General features: G+C 38.5%; 1 protein-coding gene across 8 annotated transcripts in view; it reads left to right on the top strand.

Annotated features, from left to right (window-relative positions):
- The first annotated feature begins 13,314 nt into the window (after positions 1-13,314).
- The window catches only part of OVA6 (Class II aaRS and biotin synthetases superfamily protein), a 29,031-nt gene continuing 15,521 nt past the window's right edge, over positions 13,315-26,824 (top strand). For all 8 annotated transcript variants that reach the window (XR_013253659.1, XR_013253653.1, XR_013253656.1 and 5 more), the window contains exons 1-9: positions 13,315-13,840; positions 13,932-13,988; positions 19,152-19,262; positions 19,716-19,802; positions 19,896-20,009; positions 20,791-20,997; positions 21,944-22,081; positions 22,248-22,409; positions 22,805-23,004. Coding sequence is in view for 1 of the 8 variants with exons in the window: in XM_077389822.1 (XP_077245937.1) it covers positions 13,412-13,840; positions 13,932-13,988; positions 19,152-19,262; positions 19,716-19,802; positions 19,896-20,009; positions 20,791-20,997; positions 21,944-22,081; positions 22,248-22,409; positions 22,805-23,004 (1,505 nt within the window). In the remaining 7 variants the exon portion in view is untranslated. The remainder of the gene's footprint in view (positions 13,841-13,931; positions 13,989-19,151; positions 19,263-19,715; positions 19,803-19,895; positions 20,010-20,790; positions 20,998-21,943; positions 22,082-22,247; positions 22,410-22,804; positions 23,005-26,824) is intronic.

The following is a 26,824-nucleotide window of genomic DNA, read 5'->3' as shown; positions in this document are numbered from 1 at the left end:
TGAAAGCCCGTATGATTCTCGGGTAGGGCCGGGTTCAAAGCGAAAAAACCCGACCCGCATTCCTTGCCCGCTTTTTCGTTTTTTAAAGTTAATAAACATTTCTTTCCAATCTTGTCCTCAAATTCCACCCACGTCATGTTAATGTTTTCATTGTTCTTCCCACCTCTTCAACTTGATTGGGTTACTTTCGCCATTTCCTTGCATTTCCTACCCGTACATATCTGTCAAAAAAATCATACTAGCTGTCAGCTCTCAACAGTGCTAGCTGTCGCTCTCATACTTCACCTTTTTCCCAAAGAACTTGCTACCTGTTGCTCTCCTCGTTGTCTACCTTTTCCCCCAAATTATGTTTGTCGGCTTAAAATTCGTCCTTCTAAGGTAGTGCATTGTTCCAGAACCCAACTTCCCTTCATGAAGCACCATCTCCTCACAAGTCACATCCCTTCCACATACATGAAGTGTAAACATTGATTAAGAGGATAAAAAAAGCTACGAGGGTTAGAGAAGAGGATCAAAAACTCTTTCTTTTCTTTTCTTTTCTCTGAAATTGGTCATTTTATTTTTCTTCGACATGTTTTTTAAATTTTAATGTTTGAGTACATAAGCACCATCGCACATGTCTCAATTCACATTTTAGCATTTCTTTTACTAAAGCAATTTTTGAAGTTGATGATTGAGTGTTTGAGGTGCTTTCCGCTCCCATTTGTATAAATCCACGGTTGGTGGCCTTCTCATTCCCATTCATGGAGAAAATGACATTTACAAGCATGGTAAAGGCGATAATGTAAAAAAACCCGACCCGGCCCGACCCGACCCGAAAAACTATATCGGGTAGGGCCGGGTTTAAGAATCATGAGTTTTCCAAAAAAAAACCCGACCCGACCCGACCCGGGATAGTTCCTCGGGTAGGGTAGGGTTCTTGAAAACCCGACCCGCCTGACCCGAGTTGCAACCCTAGACACTACCATATCTTTTTGCTTGCTCTTACTTTCCTTTCTTTATCATTATAGCAGCTATAAATAAACTCTTGTAATCTAGACATGAACTAAATGAGCTAGCCGAGCAGATTTATAGAAATGGAGATCCAACAAACAGAGCATGGATCTGAACAGGTTTTCAAAGCAAGACAAAAGACCTTCTCTCCCAACAATACTCATTTACATGAGCATTTACTAATGTTTCACATTTTTAGAAGAAATATGAATCAGCAATATCCAAAAACTGAATGAAGCTTATTTAAAACATTTCAGAATATCCAAATATATTACCAAAAAAAAACGATTCTTTAGGCTAGACATCTACCTTCCAAGCTGGAATAATACAAGCATAACCCTTCCCCATCTATCACAAAATGACCTTGCTACGGAAGTAATTTCCTATGAACCTAACAGACCTACCTGTGTAAATGACTACTTTTCCCTTGAATGCTATATCAATACAAAACATTGGAAGGCTAAATGAATTTATGCAAGCATCAGACATAAAAAAAAATTGCTAAAGTTGAACCACATACTATAAAACACCAAAATCAACCAAAATCCACATACATAACTCTATGTACTGAATCGATAATCTCGGCTATATTGTTCTATGTAATAACCATAATAACATCAGCCTTTCAATCAATAGATACCAACAAAATGATTATATGATTGTCATGATTTGTTAACGGAATTTATTAACTATGGTGACTAAACAAACGATCCACATCAAAATAAAAACCGAATCACAAACAGAATAAACATCACTAGAATTTGAACATCAGTCAATCAAAAATTACAGAGCATCAATGAAATTTCGCAAACATATGATCATCAATAAATCGCATCACAGAGAAGAAAAAAGAAACAGCATTATAGAAAGAGAAGTGATTGATTTACCTGTTCGTACTCCTTGTTCTCCTTATTACTATGAAATCTAAGAACAAGCCTTACAAAAATCAAAGAAAGCAACTAAATCTGAACTGAAAGTAAGTTCTCCTTCAAAACTTCGACCTGTGAAGAGATCAATGAGCAACAATCCACTAAAACAGAGCTCTGGCACCCGAAAAATAGCCGAAATCCAGCCAGATTCTCGTTGGAGAAGAGGATACGGAGCTAGGGTTAAGGTTTGAGGTAAAAGCTAAGTTTTATAGCTGAGATGATGAAAGAAAGGGGAAAATAACAGCCACTGAGATTAGCAAAAGTAGAGAACACGATGATTGAAGTGAAAATCCGACCGGTGCTCCGGTGATCTCACTGGAGGGATGATCGGAGAAGACAAAGAAGTTAGGGTTTTGTTATCTCTCTCTCTCTCTCTCTCTCTCTCTCTTTCCTAATTAGGTTAGCAAAACCCTAATTTCCAAAAATAATGACTTGAGTTGGTATTTATAAGCAAACTGGGTGGTTGATATTGGCATAAACAGTTAATGGGAGCACCAAAGGGTAGGGGTGTCAATTTTGGCTCGGGCTCGGAAGCTCGCTCGAGCTCGGCTCGAAAAAAGCTCGGCTCGAGCTCGGCTCGAATCCTTAATGAGCCGAGCCGAGCCGGCTCGTTAAGCTTAACGAGCCGAGCCCGAGCTAGGCCAGGCTCGGCTCGGCTCGGCTCGTTAAGGCTCGTGTGAAGAAATAAATACTGAAATACGTAATGATATACGATGGTACGTATGTAATGTCAACGCAAAAATGAACGGCTGTGAAAAATCGAAGTGCGAAACTTTATAAAATCAGCTTATTTTACTTTTTATTCGTAATCATTACTTTTTTTTGAAATTTGCTTTTGCTAGTGACAGAGGCGAAACTTTATAACCGGCTCGTTAAAGCTCACGAGCGGCTCGCGAGCCTAGCCGAGCCTGACCGAGCCGAGTCGAGCCCGAGCCTGGTTCGAGCCCGAGCCGAGCCCGAGCCAAGCTTTTGAACTTAACGAGCCGAGCCGAGCCTGGCCAAGCTCGGCTCGGCTCGGCTCGTTTACACCCCTACCAAAGGGCGGAAAATATTGATGGGCGCACAACCCAATCGTGTCCCATTCGGACCCTGCCACGACCTCTTCAGGATAAATCACCCCCCTTCTGCATTTACACTGTGATTAGAACTTGGCTTGTTTGCTAGGCAAATCAACTCGGATTTCAACGAAATTTTGCAGGGACCTTGGTAGGACCCTAACTTAGCTTAGGGTGAAATTTGGGGTCCTAATTCACTGATTTGGTAAGGTTTCTTATTTACACGAGGAGGGTTAGGGCCCGGGCAAAATGGGGTGTCTACAACCAATAAAAAAATGGGTGGCCTCATTACTAAGGTAACCTTTTTCAAAAAGGTCAAACAAAGAAACAAACCACAATAATTCTATTTCAATCTTGCAAGCATAAAAAGGAGAGCATTTGCCAATAAAAAAATGGGTTTGTGTCTCGAGGAGCCACCGACATCACTTTTATCTTCTACAGATTAAAAAAAAAGGAAATAGACAACAGCTGGCCCACCATATGTTTTCTTGCAAGTTGCAACAGCCAACAGCTGGCACAAGATATGCTTTCCCATTTTCGGTTATAACCGAATAGTCGAAATAGAATTTCGGTTTCGGTTGATTATGGATATAAAGTATTCAGTTTCGGTTAGTGTTTCACATAACCGAAAAATTTTGGTTCGATTTTTTTTGGTATTTTGGTTCAGTTTAAACCGAATGAAGACCCCTAGATCCATGTGCAGCGGAAGAGGCCTTGGAGACATGAAAAACAAAAATGTTCCCTCGTTCTTAATCCAGAATTCCTAGATTACTAGATATCATTGATGATCAAATGAAATATGAGAGATCAAGAAAACAATACCGATTTGGTTACCCGACTAGCAACCTCTGCTTGATCCACTCCCCGGTCGACTTAGAATTTTCTGGAGAAACGATGCCCTAAAAGTCGAAGTAGTGGCTCACTTAGATTGGTCAGACAATGGAGGATTAAATAAGAACACGTATTCTATTGGTTCCAAACCAAAAGAGGAATACGTGAGAACTAGAAGTGGAAGAAGCTGGAGAAAGAAGACTTTTAGAAAATTGGGAAGAAGGGAAAAAGTTAGCAAAAATGTCCAGAAGAGCTAGACCACCTTTCTCTTCTCACCTATTTATAAGGAGAAGGTGGGTAGACATCCAAGGAGACTTGGACGTCCCACCTTTCCCAAAACTCCTCTTTTACTTTTAATTAACAATTATCTCATATAATTTATTTCTAAAACAAATTTCAAATTTAGAATCTCTCTCTCATCAATCTCCATCACTTTAAATTTCCATAATTGGTAACACCAACCTTTCTCAATTACTTAATTAATCTCATTAATTAATTATTCAGCTAATACACACCGTATATGCACTAAAATGCATACACCATATATACGGTGTAAATCCTTCCTATATCTATTACAACGGATCTTATCCGTCTGTGCAATCTATAAATTCAGGGCCCTTATCCTCTAAGGACCATAACAGGTTAAGAGAAATATGAGTTGGAGAAATATGAGTAGGATCGATGAAGGGATCCGATGGCCGATCCTACAGAACCAGACAGGCCCCACTACAACGTCATTGAAAGTCGGTGCTAGAAATCGATATGCATGGCGGATGCTTAATTGCGCTAAGAACAAAAAATTTATGTTTCCACCAACCTAACCAAGATCGTAGTTACTAGATTAACTCATGGTGATGAATTGAAATACAAAGCAATATAAACATACCAATTTGATTGACCATTACGGCCATGCACTGCTTGATCTACTCCCCACTAGGTGCTTGGTGTTTCTCAAATCCGTGCAGCTCCGGAAGTCAAAGCAGTAGCTCCTCTCGTCGCGTAGTTGAAGGAGGAAGAAGAGATGATTATTGCTAGGATCGAATCCCAACACAAAACTGAAATTCACATGGCTTCCATGTTCTTTCAAGAACTAGAAGTAATAATTAGAAGAGTAAGAAAGTAGAAGAAGGAGAAACTGAATTCTATAGGAAGAAGCGGACTAATTTTACAAAAGGGTTTTCCAAAGAGTGCAACCACTAAAGTTCGTCCACCCCCATCCCTTTATATAAACCTCCCACCAAATACTCGTTTCCCTCTAGGAAGCCTCTACAATTTGGAATTTCTTGCTTTATTAAAAAACCTCTATTACTTTATTTCTAAAACAAGATGGACACACGCCCAAAAATTGTTTTGAACAAGTATGCTTTCCAAATTTCTTCTTCTCACAAGTAGAAACTCTCTCCATAACTCTCTTTCCTTCTTTAATTCCCACCAATAGGAAATTAGACAATTCCAACCAATAGGAATTGAGCTTGTAATAGCCAATAGGCTTTCACATAACTCTCATCCAATAGGATTTGAGTATTAATTAAGCACATGCACAATTAATTCACTTAAGTCCCAACCAATAGGATTTAAGCATTAATTAAAATAGGTGCCCCACCATAGTATGATGTATCTTCTCTTTAATAACATGTGTATGCACCTTATGTATGGTGCACCTCCTCCCTATATTACATACAGTGGCTCCAATCCATTCACGTATATGATCAAATCTGAAGCTCTGATTGTCCAACAATCCATAAGGCTCTAGTGAGTTGTGAGTGGGATCATCGTAGGGATCCAATGGTCATTCCTACAGGGCCCACCATGGGCCCCACTGCGTTCTCACGCAATGTAATCCCATTCGTCAAGTGGCTCCCACCAGAACATTATCATGAAGAAGACCATTAGATCTAAATTATCCCAAACACATCCAATGTGCATATCCTTCCGCCAATTCTACATTTACTGAGTTGAGTCCTATAGGAGGTTGACATAAAATACTCCCTAGGCCCACTCAATAGTGTACCTTTCGCTCTATCAGGCCTGGGCCTGCAAATGCATTTGTAAATCCCTTTTGAAGCAAACAATGTTTTTCGAAACCCTTTGATTAACAATTTATCAAATCTATCTAGCCAGAGATTCTTTAAAGGGCCTAATTAAGATCGAAACTGTAAATGAATTTCCTCTACAAGGGAGATGGAGAATTCCTTGTTAGGCATCACTATTGATCCCATACGTTTGCACGATGACCTAGTACTACCCTCTGGTAATCCTATTTGGACTACAGATAGTTAAACCAAAGTCATATGACTTGCCGTCAGATCAAAACGACCCCTCATGTCTAAGGACATATCCAAAGATCCAGTTTGACAGAATAACCTTATCCAAATCCTTATCCACAGGTTATTCTGTGAAGTGATCCGTTGAGTGCATGTTCCAATCATACAATTTTTTTAAGCTTTAAATGTGCATTTACTATATACAATAGCAACAAATAACAATGAAAGAGAAAAACATATTGATATGTCAAACAGTTACAAAAACCCAAAATTTACAGCACCCTATTTCTCAATTTCCACAAGGAATAAAAGTTGAACTGTGATGGTAACAAATAAAACTAGAACCCCATTTTAAAAACCTCTCATCTGAATAGAGGAACAAGCCGAGGAGGAAGATGAGACACTGAAGAATCATTCCACCCATATCTCCAAACTTTTTCACAATCAGGCTCTACAAAGCATGACCTGCCAAATAGTTACAAAGCATTTCCAAGGAAATTTCACCTAAAATAGCTAGTCATTAATAAATAATATTGCAACTCCTTACAACTTGGATACCTCATTTCATTTATGTTGGATTGACAGAATTTTTAAAGAAATGTGACAATCACAAGCTTTATCTGTGATTAATTCAAGACATATAAAGTAGAGATGATAAGGCAAGCTGCATTCAAATAGTATTTGACTACTACTAATCCTTGTTCTAAAGGACTTGGCTTTATGGATTGGCATTGGCTATTTTAAACCTTGGGATTGCCTTGTATTCTTTAGCCTACTTACTCATGTCCAGTAATTCATTCCTTGAAGCACAAGCAAAAATAGAGCAAAACATTTTCTATAGAATTGGAAACAACTCTCTACTTGAGCTTGTTTGTTTGTGATAACTTTTAGCAAATGTATCTGAGATAATCATATCATGGCCTCTAAAAGGAAAGAAATTTCAATTGCACAAGCAACATCCATATTTCAAACAAAAAGAACCATTACAATTCTATTGATGCTTTGTTCAAGTATAAATGGACAAGAAACCCAAAATCGAAGCCTAATGCACCATCCTTACCATCCATTCCCATGATGCTTCAAATTTTCTAGCAGGAATGTTGAAGTACTTGCTTGCTATTCCATAAAAAAGACTTCCAAGAAGCTCAAATTAAGTATCATTAACTAATACCAAAAAATAATGAGGTTCCTCCAAAATAATTCAAGAGAAACAAATCAATGTCTTGTGAAGAATAGAAAATAAAGAACTCATTAAAAGTTCATGATAGTGTATTCTTACCTTTCAATATTAACACGATTGTGGTAGTTGGAAACATCATAAATAAATCTCAAATGTCAATTTCACCACCAAAAGCTACTATATAAATCTGAAATGTCAAGAAAACTCATCCGGAAAGTCGATGTTTTGCCCATATAGATCTTGGAACAGATTGCTGACTTATTCATTTATTTCATTGGTTGGACAATCAAACAATGTCCAAATGAGCTAAAATTGGTACAAACTTCTTCTAATAATATATCTTAATGATCATAAAAAAGTTGGTAAAGAAACTCATTTGGGAAGATAGGTTTCGGCAAACCAGACCTTGCTGCAGAAGATTGGTCAGTCATCTGGCTGGCTTCTGGAAGCAACCAGACATCTGATATCGGGAAAATATTACCGTTGGGACCTGCGGATTGTTTTTATTTTGAGTTTTAAGACCCGAAAACACTCATTTCACCCTCCAACAGTTATATCTTCTAAGGGGCTATATATATGAGTTTAAAAACATCATTTAATCAACTTTTGCAAGCTTAAAAAAGAACCATACTTGTGATTTAAGATTTTTAAAGCATTTTTTTATAAAAGTTCATCTTCTTTGCTTTGAATCGTGCAACCTACTTTTAAGAAGATCTCATTAAGCCTACTTGCAATCTATTTGAAGAAGAATCACTCAAGCTCACTTGCCATCACACTCTTCAAGATCTCCCAAGCTCACCTGCAATCTCATCATTGGAGAAGTTCTCCCCAAGCTTATTTACAAACCTATTTGGAGAAGATTCCTTGTATTGAAGTGGTGTTTTAGCTTTAAGAGAAGGCATTCACACATTCTAATTAATTTGAACAACATTGTAAAAGTTGAAAGGGCACCAATATTAAATCCCTTGGAATTGGCGAGTGCTCGGACAGGCGGAGCCATCTTCGTGGGCGAGTGTTGAAGACGCAGAGTCTTCTTTGTTGTATCAAGAATCATACTTATAGTGGGTTTCCTCAAGGACACAAACTTGAGAAGAGTGGAGTAGGTCTTGGGGTTTTAAGACCGAACCACTTAAAATTCTTATGCGTATGTGCTCTCTCTCTACTTTATCTTGCTGTGGTGTTTGTTCTTTATTTTTTACTTGCATGAATCATCTATAAAGTGTTTGTCAAAATAACTAAAGAGAGTAAATCAACTAGGGTTCCACCAAGTGTTTGATAAAAGGCCTAAAAAAAACTATTCATCTTATTCTTTTTTCTTGTTGTGGGACTTGCATTTTGTTTGTGATCTTCAATCATCCACCAAGTATTTTTAATAAAAAGATTAAAAGTTCTTAAAAGGATAATTTTTTAAATAGCCAACCAATTCACCCCCCTCTTGGTTGCCCAACTAGGATTTCAGATTAACAGAGGATAATTCCTCTAGCAGCGACCAAAGTCTCTCAAGCACACTCAAGTAATCTCATTTACCATCCCCTTCCTCAATTAGGGTAAAGGGTTCCGTAACCAGACCATTAGCATCTTTCCCCCTTCCATCTTTCACCAACATCCAAACCAAACACAACCTTCTTAACCTTTCCAAAACAAAAAGCTCCAAGACAACCCACAGAAATCCACCAAAAAAAATATTTACACCGGTAGAAAATAAAAAACCCCTCACTTTTTTAGAGCCTTAAGCTCCCTGCTGCTCCTTCATCTTCCCCTTCTCCACTGCATCTCACTTCTCTATATTCAGAAGCATCTCCTTCTTTTTCTCCACATTTTCCTCAAAACCAATGCCCAGCGTCTTACCCATATTTGACATCTTGTCAAATTCTTTTGGGAATGCCTGCTCTCCTTGTCCAACATCTCCACATTTTCTTCCACCGAATCCTGTTCAGCCCTTTCTAGACAACCTTTAATCTTTCCACTTAGATCTGCATCCATGGAGTCTCTAGATTGAGCAGTCTCTTGAGAAGGCCCCTTACTGACTACATCCTTCCAATCCTCCTCCAAATTTGTTTCCTCTTCCAAGGCTTTCTTCTCTTCCGCTAACACTTTTTTGAAATGGGGAAGCTCATGGAGAGGAATACAGATCTCTTCCATTGTTTTCTTGCTTGTAAGTGCTTCAATCTCCGCTTCCTTACCATTTTCTTCCTGTACGAGTTTCTTCCACTGGTGCTTTAGATAAGCCTGTGCAATTTCTCCTCGTGAGGCTAATTACTGACGCTAGTGCTTAATGCTATTGACTTAGGGTGAGCAAAGAATAGATGTGTCAAATGGTCTTCTCCATCATCTTTAACATTAAAATAGAATCCCCCATCAACAAGTTCATTTAATAAAGCCTTTATTGGGGTGCGATATGCAAGGATCTCTCTACAAATCTTTCCTATGTAATTGTAGACATCTCTTGATATGGCTAAAATTTGTGAGTCGCTTTGCTTAAGAGAAGTAAGCACTTGATGCGGTTGTATACCAGAAACAGCCATTTCTTTAAATCGCAAGACCTCTTCCTTTGAAAGACGACGACTAGAGGGATGATTGGATATGTCTTTCGAAGATTTGTGATTTTGTTCCAGATTTTTTGTCTTCAATATCCATGAACCACTACATTTCCTTTTACCATCAATTCTAAATGGACAATTTATAAGACGTGATCATGTTTTCTTCTTACCGTGATTGGTGGTGGCCTTACGAGTATCCTTGTAAACAACTCCCCTATCACACTTAAGGATAACTTTCCTATCTCTTTCTGAATTCTTAATAGTTATTATGTATCCTTGGGACCTTGGAAAGCTACTAACATGTTCAAGAAGCTCTTCTCGACTTTGAAAGTGTCTAATTGGTGGTGGAAGTATTTTACTTTCAAGGCATTTTTCTTGAATTTGGATGTCCATTAGTGCTGCAGAACTTTCTAACATGTCATGAGTTTTAAAATTGCTAGAATATAATTGTGAACAAATAAAAAAGAATGCCATTTAAAAAAACAATTGTGAACAAATCAACCAATCTATCACGAGGAAGAATAACTTGAGCAAATACGGGAGTTAGATATGGAGAAAAAAACAAAACCCTAAGATGGGAACAAATAAAATGTGGAGCCAAAATATGGAGAAAAAAAAACAAAACCCTAAGATGGAAAAAAAAACAAAACCCTAAGATCATAAATCACTTAACTACAAAAACCCCAGTTAGATAGTATTATCCAAACAATCATACGATATATCCAAATCTTGGATGGTAAATCACTAATTACAAAAATCCAGTTACATAGTATTATCCAAACAATCATACAACTTATCTATGATGCCAAGATGAGGCAAAAATAAAGAGAAATCATGTGGATTTTCATGGTTCACTTCCAAAGGAAGCTACGCTAAATGAAGCCAACAAGGAATTACACTATGTGCAAATTGCAAAAGTCCTAGGCGTGTTTCCACTTTTTTATGGTCCGTAGAAATTTGGATGGGCCAAAAATGAGAGAAACAAAATAAGATTGCAATCTTTCGACTATCAGAGAAACAAAATAAGATTACAATGAGATTAACCCAATCCCACAAAGCCCAACCTTAATTACAAGGGAAATGATATTTCTACCCCCTTTTGTCTGGGCAGTGCCTTCGATACCCCGCCGCCACTACTACACAGCTATGAAGTCAAATAATTGAGAGTAACAACAACTTACTACTACATCCTTTACCATTACTATCATTTGAAATCAAATAATTGAGAGTAACAACAAACCTATTACTGGTACTTCATCAGCTACTAATACATTCCAATGCAATTAAGTGTCTAAACTAGCACTACTACTAACTGGTACAAGTATTATTATTTATTAGTTATTATCACTATAAACTATTCTTAAGAGTCATTTAGCTGAGTCGGAACTGTGGGCCCATGTGGAATTATGCCCAGTAATTCCACATGGAGTTCGAAACCCACCAAAATGGTAGTATTCTTCATTCTGAAACATCTCTCTCTCTCTCTCTCTCTCTCTCTCTCTCTCTCTCTCTCTCTCTCTCTCTCTCTCATCCCAATAACACATAACTCGAATAAGAGAAAAACCGAACCCTAGAAATCCAAGAAATTACGACTTCTCTACAAGAAATCGAAAAGATGGGATTTATAAAATGCATTGCTCGAGACTCACTGGATTTGCAGAAACCCCCGTTTTTTCTCTTTGATATGTATGGTACCATGCTTAACTAAACATCGCCCTTGTAGAAATTAGGGAAACAAGAAAGGAGGAAACAAACCTTTGAAAAGGCGTAGAAAATCGTGAATCTAATTTCTTCCTTCCTCTTTTTTCTAGCAGTTCCTTCTCTTCCCGTTTCCCCCTTCTTCGCGCCTTTTCCATTTGATAAACTATTACTAAGCGCCGTTTAGTTGAGTCGGAACTTTGGGCTCATGTGGAATTATGCCCGAAAATTCGACCGAAGTTCGAAACCCACCAAAATGGTGGTATTCTTGATTCCGGAACGCCTCTCTCTCTCTCTCTCTCTCTCTCTCTCTCATCCCAATAACACATAACTCAAATAAGAGGAAAACCAAACTCTATAAATCCAAGAAATTATGACTTCTCTACAAGAAATCCAAGATAGCTCAAAACCCTAGGATAATATTGTCTACAAGAAATAAAAAAGATGGGATTCCTAAAACGCATTGTTAGAGACTCGTTGGATTTGCAGAAACCCCCGTTTTTTTCTCTTTGATAGGTATGATACCGTGTTTAACTAAACCTCGCCCTTATAGAAATTAAGGAAACAAGAAAGGAGGAAACAAACCTTTGAAGAGGCGTAGAAAATCGTGAATCTAAATTCTTCCTTCCTCTTCTTTCTACCAGTTCCTTCTCTCTTCGTTTCCCCCTTCTTCGCACCTTTTTCATTCTATAAACTATTACTAAGCGTCGTTTAGTTGAGTCAGAAATATGGGCTCATGTGGAATTATACTTGGAAATTCGAGCGGACTTCGAAACCCACCCAAATGGTGGTATTCTTGATTCCGGAACACCTCTCTCTCTCTCTCTCACCCCAATAACACAAAACTCAAATTAGAGAAAAACCAAACCCTAGAAATCCAAGAAATTATGACTTCTCTACAAGAAATCCAAGATAGCTCAAAACCCTAGGATAACATTGTCTACAAGAAATCGAAAAAGATGGGATTTCTAAAACGTATTGCTGGAGACTTGTTGGTTTTTCAGAAACCCCCGTTTTTTCTCTTTGATAGATTTGTACCGTGCTTAACTAAACATCGCCCTTATATAACTTATGAAAACAAGAAAGGAGGTGTAAGCCCAAGGGTAGAACCCATTGATGTTTTGATAATTAACAAACCCAAATTTATGGTAGATTGATAATGACTTCTCTATGTTGTGATTTAGAAAGGATTCATCAAAACCACACTTGAAGCAAGAAGAAGAAGGGCACAACTTGGAGACAGTCAATTATTGGTGGTCTTCCTATGATCCTTGAAGTTCATTGAAGAATGAAAGAAACCACAAGTACAAGTGCAATATAGAAGACTATTCCAAGTCGAAGAACGTTCATGCAATTTCCTAGAAGATGAGAAATCAAGAAGACTCAAGGTTGTTTTACTGAGAAATTATATGACGCCCGACCGTCAAGTCACGTGATGGTGGTACTTCAAAAGTACCAGTCTTGATATTTGATCCAACAGCAGCCTCTTAAAAAGTGGGTACCTATTGGATCAAATACCAAACGCTGGAAACCCAATATTTTAAATAGAATTGGAATATTTTTACATACATCCAAACGCCACTTCAGGTCCTACGCCACTACTCCTAGCCTTCCAAACACCCTGCTGTATCATTCCATAAAAAATCACATTCCATGGAAAAAAATATATGTATCTGGGGTCTAAGTAGGTTTGCAATTGAAAACAGAAAAAAAATTTCAATTTCAAAAAACATTTTCCCGTAAAATAAGTTCATCAAACGCTGGAAACCCAATATTTTACATAGAATTGGAATATTTTTTACATAAAACCAAACGCCTTTAAACACCCTGCTGTATCATTCCTGATCTTCCCGGCCCAACCATTCCTCATCCCCCTACCAAAAAATCCGTATTTTTTAGAGTAGGAGGAGAGTGGAAGAAGATGCCACTTGCTCATTCACACCTTATGGGGGCTCTTGGACGCCCCTCTCTCACCCCCTTCCTCTCTTCTTCTTCTACGCGTTCTCTTCTGTCTTCTTTTACCACCATTTCTTTTTATTCTTCTTCTTCATCATCACTATTTTTCCGTTCTCCACTCCATTTCCCTCGCAAGTTCTCAGCCTCCTCCTCATCCGTGGCAAGCGATTTCTCAACCCAAAACCTTTCCAAGAAAGATAATCAGAATCATAATCACCAGCAGAATCAGCAGGATAACAATAACAACAAGGAAGGATTCATTACCCCTCGCTCTCAGGACTTCAGTGCCTGGTATCTTGACATCATAGCTGCAGCCGAGCTCGCCGATTATGGCCCCGTCCGGGGCACTATGGTAATCCGCCCTTATGGCTACGCCATTTGGGAAGCCATCCAGGTACTTACTTTCCATTTGATTCCTCAATCAATACAATTCAATTTTTTTTTTTTTTCACTTTTGTTATTTATACTTGTCCTTGTTTTTGTAGGACTATTTGAATGTCAAGTTCAAGGAAACTGGTCATAGTAACATGTATTTTCCACAGGTCTGGATTATTTTTTTTTTTAAATATTGATTCACTTTTGAGTATCTTCCTCTGATAAGATTTCTTTTGTTTTTCTTTGCCCCTCCTTGATAGTTTTTCTTTCATTTACTTCCTATTATTTTCTCTCTCTTTTCTGTATTGACCACCTCTGTTGTTTTGCTTCCTTTTTCCATAAATAAAATTCCTTGCCATTCAGAAAAAAGAAAAGAAAAAGAGACAAACAACAATCCAACATGTCACAAATTTTCTTTTGTGAAGTTAGTTAACTGTAATTATTTTACCATGCATTAAATACCATAAGAATGCAATCACCCGAGGAGACGTCATAGATTTCCAAATGTTAAGGAAATTGGAATGAATAATACGATTTAACTAATGAAAATTTGATTTTTAGCCTGTTCTCGTTTTACCATATTTCAACAAGGTGTTCCAGGTTGAATGCGATGCCTCATATGTGGGCTTCCGAGCAGTGCTAAGTTGGATGGGACGCCCAATTGCGTACTTTACCGAGAAGGTGAATGGCGTATGCTGTCGATATTCGACTTATGAAGTTGAACTTTTCACCGTTGTTCAAGCCTTAAGGTATTGGAGGCACTATTACATCCATCATGATTTCATTCTATACTTAGACAATAAGTCCCTCAAGTGCCTTAATTCTTTGAAGAAACTCAACTCGTGTCAGGCGAAGTGGGTTGCCTTCCTATAGGACTACAAAGTTTTGCTCTGGCATCAACCTGGGAGCCAAAATCGTGTTGCTGATGCATTGATGCGATGGGTAACTTTGTTGGGTACACTATCAATGGAAGTTGTGGGGTCTGACTTCACCAAAGACCTCTACAGAGATGACCCCATGTTTGGAGTCATACTACAATATTGCTTCGAGGGAAATGATCGCAATGGGTAACTCTGTTGGGTACTGTATCAATGGAAGTTGTGGGGTCTGACTTCACCAAAGACCTATACAAAGATGACCCCACGTTTGGAGTCATACTACAATGTTGCTTCGAGGGAAATTATCCTAAGGGAAAGTTTGTACTCCAGGATGGATTTCTCTTTCAACTTTTAAGGCCCTCAACTTTATGTTCCTGACTATTCATTAAGAATGATCATTGCCGAGCTTCATGATGGAGGTTTGGGAGGATATTTTGACCACGATAAGATTAGCACTATTCAAAGAGAAGCATTATTGTCCACTTATGCGTAGAGATGTTGCATGGAACATGGACTGTTGCCATATTTTCCAAGTTTTAAGGCCACCCCTAGAATATTGTTTTAGACACTCCATTACTATGTTCATGTGTTCCATGAAAAGATCTAAGCATGGACTTTGTGTTGGGTTTGATGCAAACTAAATGGGGGTATGTATTTTGTATTTGCTATTTAGATCGATTTTCAAAATGACACATTTTCTACTGTGCCGAATAATCAAGATGCTTCACACATTGCTCAACTCTTCTTCAAAGACGCTGTACTCCTTCATGGGCTTTCAAAAACTATCACTTCAAATTGTGATGTGAAGTTTATGAGTCATTTTTGGGGGACTCTATGGAAGATGGGAACCGAGCTCCAATATATCTATGATTTGTGGACACGGACACGAGTGTCGCGTGTTGACACGGACACGGCAAACTCCCAAAATTTAGAAACGGAGACACGGCTAAAATAGAAAGTACATATAATCATGATTTGTGGATACTGATTCGTGTGCCTGAGTTTAGACATGGATAAGAGGTATCTGACATGGAAACCCTTAAAAATCTAGAAATAGTGGCACACTCATACATGTACTTGCATGTAAAGTTACTAACACTTAAGCAGTATATTTAAAAGTGTCTAAAGGAGTGTCGACACGTGTGGACACGGGTGTCGTGTCGGACACGACACGACACGTGTCAACAAGAAATTCAAAGTGTCGGCCAAATCATATCCAATATTTGAGTGCCTAACATCCACAAACAAACTAATTTTCAAACAATGGTTGTGAAACCCCCCCCAAAAAAAAAGAAAAAAAAGACAGGTATAGTGCTTTGGTAAATCGGACTACGAATATATCACAGTTTGCATTTGAGGTTGTTAATGGAAAAACCCCAAACCAAGTTTTGGACCTAGTCTCAACCATTGCAAGCCACTCATAGTGAGGATGCCAATGCTCTTGCTGAGCACCTCCATGAAATCCATATCCAAGTGCTTCAAAAGACCTCCTGTCACGTAAGTGGGCTCAAGCTTATATGCCTTCTTTTCAAGCCCCTATTAGTTAAGTCAAGTTCCCCTATTAGTAAGCCATGCCCTATTAGCCCTTATTATTATGGTCTTACAAGGGGATAGTGGCGCGATGACTATGCTTTTTAGCATACTAACCTAAGAAGATGTGGAGTACTCTATCCACTTTTCTGGAGCAGCAGTAATTCCATCAAGAAAACCAAGCGGTTTTTGCCCTTATAGTAGGGGAACCAGAGGAATTTGGAGCTCCTAGAGAATGAAATGGGTCATGTCGAGTTTGATAGTCACTAGGTTTGTGATAAAAGGCATGCAACAAATATCAACAGGTTGCTAATCAACATCCAAGAACACAAGTTTTCAACGAAGGAGATTTCTTTATGGTATATCTTCAAGGGGAAAGATTTCTGGTAAGAACATTTAACAAGCTCAAGCAAAGGAAGATTGGTCCTTGTAAGATTCTCCAGTGAATCAATGTCAATTCCTGTAGGGTTGAGCTATCAGAAGGATATGACATCTTGCCTATGTTAAATTTTTCCGATATCTTAGATTTCAAAGTGATGATATCACGGGCAATATGGAAGTACATCTTCCTTCTTACAAAGAATTCAGAAGAGAAACATTCATATTCTTGGCAAGAAGATTACACGATCTTGTGCGTAAGACCTTTTGTCGGTACCTTGTCCAATGGAAAGAAAGACCTCATGCTAATAGTATACTTAACTCAACTCAACTCAACTCAACTAAGCCTTTGCCCCAAACTAGTTGGGGTCGGCTAATGAATCCTTTAGAAAATTTTCATGAAGAAGGTGAAAGAATCTATCCAGCTCAAATTGACTAAGTCTAATCCCGACACTAGTTGGGTTCGTTTACATGGATCATTTTCTTCCATTCTCTCCTATCCAAGATCATGTTCTCTGCTATGTTCCTAGCCATCAAGTCTTTCCTCACTATTTCCACCCAAGTTGTTTTCGGTCTGCCCCTACTTCTTTTTACTCCATCAACTTGGCACGAGTCACTTCTTCTCATTGGAGCATCCAAAGGCCTACGTTGGATATGCCCAAACCATCTTAAGCAGTGCTCTCTCATCTTCTCCTCAATTGGTGCCACCCCCACCTTTTTACGGATGTCTTCATTTTTAATTCTATCTAACCTTGTGTGGACACACATCCATCTAAGCATTCGCATCTTCACTACACTCATCTTATGCACATGCTGCTTCTTGGTGGCCAAACATTCTGAGCCGTACAACATGGCTGCCCTCACAACTGTCTTATAAAACTTTCCCTTCAACTTGATATGTATTTTACGGTCACACAGAACTTTTGAAGCATGCTTCCACTTCAACCAACCTGCTCTTATTTTGTGGTTAACATCCTCTTCAATCTCTCCTTCCTTATGTAGGATTGAACGAAGATAGTGAAAGATATCCTTCCTTATGTGGTTAACCTCCTGTTCAGTCATATTTACTATATGGTTGGCTTTCTATTGGCAATAAAACTTTCGTTATCTTAAAAAAAAATAATATTTACTATATCCTCCCTCCTTACATTACTAAAGTCTAAAACCTGATAGTATGCGAGTGAACAAAGGAGAACTGAGATGCAATAATGTACAATTGTTCGATGATGATATATTACAAAATTTGAGTTGGACAATAGCCTTCGGCAACTCAAACCCTTTCAATGACAGCCTTCATGACAGTTCTCATACCCTTGCAATGACTATGAGTGGGTGTGGTGGTCAGTGCCAGACAATCCTTTCTCGTCCATGAGGAAAAATGCTAGATCCCCACCCTTCCAGTATGCTCTAAGATGATTGCAATACTGTAATAAAGCTACCTCCATTAGCTTGTGTCACTAATTACTCAGTACACAGTTGACACATACTGTCTTTGTCCACTCAGCTATTTGCTCCTTCCATTTACTTCTCTGCAACCATCATGAACGCATGAACTGCGGAGGAAAACTGATGAGCTTAATCTTTTTCTCTAATCTTGAAGAGTAGCTTCTGTGTGAAGCTAATTTGGAAAGAAAACAAGTTTTACCATGCCTTTTTACATGTTTTTAAATCATTGTAATGTTCTTCCGCTTGTTCCTTCCGTTTTTAATTCCTATTCATGTCATACATACCACTCAATTATTTCATCAGTTTCCTTAACATTACAGTGTGGAATGTTTCCCAGAGTATGATTATTCTACTTAACCTTGACTCCTTTCTTTGAATGATTCTCATGCGTACCCCATTGTCATTAAATATTTTCTAGTCAGTCTGTTCCTGAAAAAAAGTACACTTCTTAACCGCAATGTTTTAAGCCAAGTCTCATTCTGGAGAAAGCATGATCGACTATCAAGAAATGCAATTTCATATTATTTTTATCGGTTAGTTTTGGTTGCATTTTCCAACCTTTTAATGCTACTTTTGCACTGGTTTGCTTGTAAGTTTCAATGGTTCTTCTCTTAACACCTGTATTCTCTTTCCATTGTATTTATTTTTCATATATATATATATATATATATATATGCAAATGCAAAGTTCATGTCTTTGCACAGTATGAATCGAAGGTCATTGCCCGTTTTGCTCTCTGTCAAGGGCCCTTACTACTGTAGGAATGATCTGCAATTTTATCACAGTATAAAGAAATAAATATATTAATATATATTTATTACTGATATCTGTAATACCTTATTTTGATAATGGCACTACTCACTTTGTTTTACACTTTTTAATTAGCTTTTCACAGTTGCTACAATACAACATCCAATCAGTGAACTGCAAAATAAAATGAGTAGTGCCATTATCAAACCACGTAGTGCAGATATCAGCCCCATTTATATAAAAATATATAATTAGTGCAGCTATGATACAAAGAAAGCCAATAATTTCAAGAATGCTGTTTTGGTTGCATTTTGTTAGTCTGATTCCACATGTCAATATTGACTGCAGTTTATACCATATTCCTTCATAGAGAAAGAAGCTAGCCATGTTGCAGGTTTCAGTCCAGAACTTGCACTTGTGACTATTGGAGGAGGAAAGGAACTTGAAGAGAAACTCGTGGTATTCTTCCTTTGGGCATCAAGTAACATTTTTTAAAAGTTTTTCTGACTATATATATATATATATATTGAATGGATTTCTGACTATATTTTTAGTCAAGTTTATTTCTTATAATCATGGTTTTAAATTTCAGCTGAAATACCAAAATTTTGAATTTCGGTTGGTACCGACACCGAAACCAGCTAAATCCTAAATTTCTGCCAGAATCCAAAATTTCGGCGAAATTTATGCACAATAATGAAATTTGCTGTTTTTTTTAACCGAATTTCGGCTGAAATTTCGGTATTTGGCCGAAATTTCGGTTTCGGATATCTTCAAAACCGAACCCGAAATTTTAAACCTTGCTTATAACCATCAAGTTGAACTGAAGTAGTTGCTTAGTGAGGCCATGAAAAAGCATTGGCCTGAGTCAGGCTTTGATTCCTTTGGCTTGTACTTTTGAGTGCCTGACAGGTTCGACCAACCAGTGAAACGATCGTGAATCATATGTTTACTCAGTGGATTCATAGTTATCGTGATCTTCCTCTCTTAGTTAATCAGGTGCAGCTTTATTGCGTCATTTTCTTACTTTTTCTCCCTTCTTATATGGAACATAAATACTTATTTTTTTTTCTGTGTAATTTGCATTTTTAGTGGGCAAACGTTACAAGATGGGAGATGCGTACAAAGCCATTTGTGAGGACTCTTGAGTTTTTGTGGCAGGAGGGTCATACAGCTCATGCAACTGCAGAAGAGGCAGAAAAAGAGGTTTGTACTTGTACACATATCATGGGTTAGGATGATCCTATGGAGATGATTTTTTTGGGCACACCCAATCTATGTCAGGGCCCATCAAATGAATAGTTTGGAATACCCAAATAACATGGGTCTCACTGTGTTTCTGGTTGACGGACCAGATAAGTTATATGGTCAGTCGACCGGAAACACTTTTTCGTATATATATATATATATATATATATATATATATATATATATATATATATATATATATATATGAGAAATTATATGGTGTAAGGCCTTACAACAATAAGGCCTTTGTACGGTGGAAGTACCACTCTTGACATTTGATCCAACAGCAGCTCCTCAAAAAGTGAGCTGCTGTTGGATCAAATATCAAGGGCGGTAACCCTACTGTATTGTTGTAAGGCCTTGCACCATATATATATATATATATAATATTTTGTTGTGGGATCAAATGTCAAGAGTGGTACTTCCACCGTACAAAGGCCTTATTGTTGTAAGGCCTTACACCATATAATTTCTCATATATATATATATATATATATATATATATATATATATATATATGAGAAATTATATGGTGTAAGGCCTTACAACAATAAGGCCTTTGTACGGTGGAAGTACCACTCTTGACATTTGATCCAACAGCAGCTCCTCAAAAAGTGAGCTGCTGTTGGATCAAATATCAAGGGCGGTAACCCTACTGTATTGTTGTAAGGCCTTGCACCATATATATATATATATATAATATTTTGTTGTCTAACTTTTTGGTTTTACTGTACTGCAGGCATTGCAGATGATTGATGTCTATAAAAAATTTGCTTATGAGCAAGCTGCAATACCTGTTATTGCAGGTCGAAAATCAAGGGCTGAGACATTTGCTGGCGCTTCTACAACCTATACAATTGAAGCCATGATGGGTGATCGAAAGGCTTTGCAAGCCGGAACTAGTCACAACCTAGGGCAAAATTTCTCTCGTGCCTTTGGGACACAGGTCATACAATTTTGATTTCCTTATTTCATACTGATTTGAAATTAGAAGTAGCAACTTTGAAGCTTCTAACCCTAGTTGCAGTTCGAGAATTTATTTGGGTGGAATATGTGTCTTTACTTTCTTTAAGTATCTTTTTTTTGAATGGTGACTTTCTTTAAGTATCTTATGCTTAAAGAATGCTTAAACTGTATAAAAATACAAAGTCATCACCTGAATGAAGCAATTGTAAACTTACAAATTCTGATTTTCTATCCCTCATTGATCTGAAACTTACACTTACCAGCACCTTTAAACTTTAAACTCACTGAACTTCTTATACATGCTTGTATTTTGGTTCTAATAATTGCCAATGAGGTCAGTGACATTAAATTGGGTTGCCTGTTCATAACTTCATATACCTCTGAGACACAACAGGATTAGATGACATCCCGTAAATCTTCAAAACTATATGATTTTAATTGTATAATAGACATATTAAACAGATGTTATGGTTTCATTTTGTCACTTTTCGTGGATTACCAACAGTCGGACCACTGCCCATTTATGGAGGTCCTAGGCAAAATCTGGATTATGGGCCTATGGCTAAGGCCCTGTTTATTTGAGGTTGTGGCGACCGATTGTCTCACACCCCCCCCCCCCCCCCCCCCCCCACACCACAATCTGATTATTGGACCCAAAATTAATATAATTTTGGGTCCAATAATCGGATTGGGGGTGGCAATCGGTTGTCCTAATCCCAAACGAACAGGGCCCAATACTATTGACAGAAGTCCTTGGTTGGTGTGTCTGTTATATAGTGCTCTCTGGATTGTATGCAAATTGTTTTTCCAAGAGTATTGCTGACGTGTTTTTCAATGATCCAATAGTGTCTTGATCTGGCAGGGTTTATTAATATATTTACCCTCAATTAGCATTATTCTCACCCAAAATATTTATGACTGGGCAGTTCACTGATGAAAATGGACAAAGACAACATATATGGCAGACATCATGGGCTGTTAGCACCCGCTTTGTCGGTGGCATCATCATGTCTCATGGAGATGACGCTGGACTAATGCTCCCACCAAGGATAGCGCCAATACAGGCAGGTCTTAATATTTCTATATATTGCTTTTCAGTACAGTTTTTTTTTTTTCTTTTCTTTTTGAGTAAGCTTGGACTTTTTCAGTAAAGCTGGCTTATTGGCAAAATAGATAAACATTGCATTTGGTTTGAGGTGATGCCTTATGTGTCTAATTACATATTATCAGGTGGTAATAGTGCCAATCTGGAAGACAGCTAATGAGAAAACAGGAGTTCTAAATGCTGCATCATCCGTAGAGGAAGTACTGAAAACAGGAGGGTTCAAAGTTAAAGTGGACGACTCAGAACAGAGGACCCCAGGATGGAAATTCAATTTCTGGGAGATGAAAGTAATGTATTCACTGTTAAATTTGAACTGTTAGTGAATTGATTCTATTGTTGAGTTTCCGCCTGCTCTCACAGTCTCACATCGGTGTTTGATGTTGTAAATGAATCAACTCATGCTGTCCTTTGTACCAAATATTAATCAAGGTTTTAAATGTCGGTTTCAGCCGAAATCATGTAAAATTTGGTGAAAAAATTTCGGTGAAAATTTTGGCCGAAATTTTGGCAATTTCGGTGGAAATCTTGTAAATTTCGGATTTCGGCCTTAAATTCTGCTGGAATCCTGTAAAAAATCGATTCAATGTACTTTCGGTTTCGGTCCAAACCGAAACCTAAATATTTTCTGATTGTTGGTTTGTCATATGTTGCTACTCTAACACTCACTACTATTATTCTTCAGGGTGTTCCTTTAAGGATTGAAATTGGGCCGCGTGATGTTGCAAATGGGACTTTGGTCATATCTAGGAGAGATGTTCCTGGAAAGCGAGGGAAGGTTTTTGGGGTATCTATGGAACCTTCGATTTTGGCTTCCCGAGTGAAGGAAATGTTGGATGATATCCAGTCATCTCTCTTAGAAAGGGCTACATCATTCCGAGATAGGTATGCCTCCATCTTCTTTGAAGCTTTTCATTCTATGTTACACATTGCTTGCTTGAAATCTTACTCATGTAAGAGATGATATCATAATGATCATATCTCCCCTCTTTATTTTAAATACCCATTTTGTTCCAATGGTAAGGTCTAGAGTGGAATGTGTACCTTGCCAATTCATTGAACCTTTAAGTATATCTTAAAGATGACTTATATTACTAAAAGATGAATACAAACCAAGGGACAAGATTTCCCCAAATAAGCCTAAAAGACAAACCACTCGGTTTACATCAAAAATGAAAAAAGATTACAAAAAGTAATGTATGGCAAACGGAAGCAGACTACCCCATCTGTTCCTCATTTGAAGGAATAGTAATCGAGATAGATTCCAAGAGGACGCCATCCTTGGCTAGACAATCTGCCACTTCATTAGCCGGTCTTCTTTTGTGTTCAATTTTAGGGCAGATTTTGCGTACCAAATCTCTAACTTCCAAGATTCTAAATTTTTGTTGGTTAGATAGATGATTAATAGAGGGCGAGCCTTGGCGCAACAGTATGGTTGCTCCATTGTGACCTAGTGGTCACGGGTTCGAGTCACGGAAACAGCCTCTCTCCAAAGTAGGGGTAAGACTGTGTATATCTAGCCCTCCTCAGACCCCGCAATGGCGGGAGCCTCGTGCACCGGGCTGCCCTTTTTTTAGATAGATGATTAATATCTATGTAAAGATTGTCATTTTTTGATAACACTCAGGATGTAGATGGGGGTGTGGGAGTTCTTTGGCCGCTGACGGGAGAACTCTCCGGGGGTACTCCTACTGGGTAGTACCATAGCCAAAGGACTGTGTAGCTGCGGATATAGAATAGAGACTTTAAAAGATGTCTACCTAGACATCATCGCGGCTGGCTACTCCGTATCTGAAGCTCTCCAATCGCTGGAGATCCATAGAGACTGTTGTAGAAAAAACCTTATTCCCCTAAATAATGGAAAGAGTCTAAACTCTTCACCCCGATTGTCACCAAGGAGTTTCCACGACTCTGTTTTCGAATTGAGCAATGATGGGGAATACTCTATCCCTGATAGGAGGAAACTATCTGAACACCGAAGAAAGTCAGGAGGATGGATTGAGAGAGTAAGTCCAAGCTCAAATAATCTTTTGGATGGCGATTGGACGTGTACAGAATGCGAATACTATAATTTTGGTAGTCGAAGCTGCTGTAGAAAATGCTTGCTACCTAAAGAGGACGGAACAACAGGTAGAAAACCTAATCGTGGAAGGAGGGGGAAGGATGTGGAAAGGGGTAATCCAGATCCGGAGCCTGTTGGGAGACACCCAGAAATTACTGTTCCTGGGAAAGATGTGGAAGAACGGAAGAAGATCCTTAAAAAATGCTTAGTGGATCGAATGAAAGGAGCTTCGTGGGCATTGGGCGAGAAGAACATGGGATCTTCCCCATCTTACCAAACCATACGTTATTAACTCATCGGTGAACCGTTTTTTGTTTCGATTAGAAAAAACAAGCCATTTGGGTCCATAGGCAAGGTGGTGATGCGATGGGAGCTTACATAGAAAGCTTACAAACCCAGAACCCGGCCCTTCAAAATGGAGCAAAAGCGATTTGCTTGAGATTCTATGACATCTCTGTCCATGAGTGGGATATCTACGTGGGATATCTACGGTAGAAGTAGTTGGGAATATCTACAGGTAGGTTCTCCAAGTCCAACTATCGGGGAATCATGATAATTGTTTAGAGTTTGCTTCTGTTAAGGTTCTTACCTCACATTGGAAGTACGTGTCACCATTTATTAAGATGAAAGTGGAAGACAAAGCTATTTAATTCGAGTAAGAACCATGTGATGCAGGACAATACCTAAACGAGGGAAAATCCTACACTCCTAATGGGATAATGGGTTCTAGGAAAGTTTAGGGCCAACTCTTAAGAGACTAAAGACACCTACGGGTTAACTAGGGTTGATTTAAGGCAGAATTAATTGGCGAACAACAGCAATATCGAGGCTTAAATTTGCATTAAATAATGAGAAAGAACACAATTAGCATGAAATACACCTTAAATAAATTAGTCGACAGTTAAGGGGTCCTTCGGGTAACTAGTTAACGGTAAAATTAGCCCAAAACGGGGTTTTAAACATGCGACCAAGTAGAATAATTAAAACAGTACCAAAACCTATGAATTAAACCTTATTTAGGATGAAAAATCAGTAGTAATCCAATAAAAAACAATATTAAATTTCTGCAGCAGCAAAATGGGATCAAATCGGCTCAATTTAGGCCAAAAGGGCGTGTTGGTAATTTGGACAGATCTGTAATTTCGGGATTTAGGGCTGGTGGTTCATAGGGTATGATCTAGAAGATGAAAAGAAAACCAATTCCAGGCCTAGGGTTCAGTTTTGATGGCCGTTGCACCATCAATTTCCAAGAAAATGTGTTCTCGGGTTGACAAGGGGCAAATTTTCAATTGGCTGCAAAAGGGGTTTAAAGCTATGGGTCTTGGATGCTTTGGCTGAGGTTTAGTCCCAAATAAACTCCTTCAACATTTCAAGGTGAGATCTTAAATGATGTAGGAGATATTTGGATTTTGGGTTTTTGGATTTTAAAGTTCAAAAACACAAAAAAAATTGAAGAACTAATGACTAGTTTATGGCTGAGTTGAGAGGAGAATAGAAGTGAGAAGAAGAGAGGGGATTGAGAAGAATCTACGAAGCACGGGTACTCTCTCGGGGGTCCCGTACCCGTACCCCACACGTATGGGGTGCGGGTACGCTCGGGTACGTCCCGGGTACGCACCCCAGAAATTTTTTTTTAAAAAAGAAACTTTTGTGATTCGGGTGCGTGTCGGGTGCGTTGGGGGTGCGCACCCGACACACCTGACACGTTTAAAAAAAAAACCTTAAGTTAAGGGGTGTGTGTGGAGTAAAAGGGGGGGGGGGTTTAAAACTTTAATAAAAGTATAAATACACGATTTGGGTTTTTTTAAAACCCTAACATATATCTCTCTCTCTCTCTCCCTCTCCCTCCGGCTCCCTCTCCCTCCGGCTCTCTCTCCCTCCGGCTCTCCCTCCGGCTCCGTCTCCCTCCGGCTCTCCCTCTGACGGAACCTCCGGTATTTCGCTCTCTCTCTCTCTCTCTCTCCCTCTCTACTGCTCTCTCTCTCTGTCTATTCCTCCCATTTTTTTTTTCTTTTTCCTTCCTCAGATTATGGCAACTGATTGTGTTCCCCAAACCTATTTCCTCAGATTAATAGGTTTAGGGCTGACAATCAGTTGTCATAATCTCCAAACTTAGGCCCTTTTCGTTTGAGATTTTGGCAACTGATTGTTTTTAAATTTTAATCAAACCTATTTAGGGCTGACAATCAGTTGTCATAATCTCCAAATAGGTTTTGGGCTTTTTCCCTTTTGGGAGCACAATCGGTTGTCAAAATCTGAAACGAACAGGGCCTTAAATCTGTGTATCTCTGTCTCTCTCTTTTTTTGGGGATTTTGTGAATCTGTTTTTTTGGGGATTTTGTGAATCGATTTTGAGTCCAAAAACAGATTATTGGGCCCTCTTTCTTTTGGATTTTGAGGACAGATTGTGAGTCCAAAGCAGATTTTTGGACTCACAATCTGTTGAATCTAATTTTGAGTCCAAGAATCAGCTTCGGACTCGCAATCTGTTCTCATCTGATTTTTGGGTGCAATACATGTTGGCTGTTGAGAGTCCAAAATTGAGTTTTGGGTGCAATACCTGTTGGCTGTTGAGAGTCCAAAACTGATTTTTGGGTGCAATACCTATTGGCTGTTGGGAGTCCAAAACTGATTTTTGGGTGC

This window comes from Tasmannia lanceolata, unplaced genomic scaffold (assembly GCF_043159265.1).
Source record: "Tasmannia lanceolata isolate RefF3 unplaced genomic scaffold, GAP_Taslan_0.1 ptg000002l, whole genome shotgun sequence".
Taxonomy (NCBI): Eukaryota; Viridiplantae; Streptophyta; class Magnoliopsida; order Canellales; family Winteraceae; genus Tasmannia; species Tasmannia lanceolata.
The sequence above is the reverse complement of the archived record's forward strand: the minus strand, read 5'-3'. Positions and strand labels throughout refer to the sequence as shown.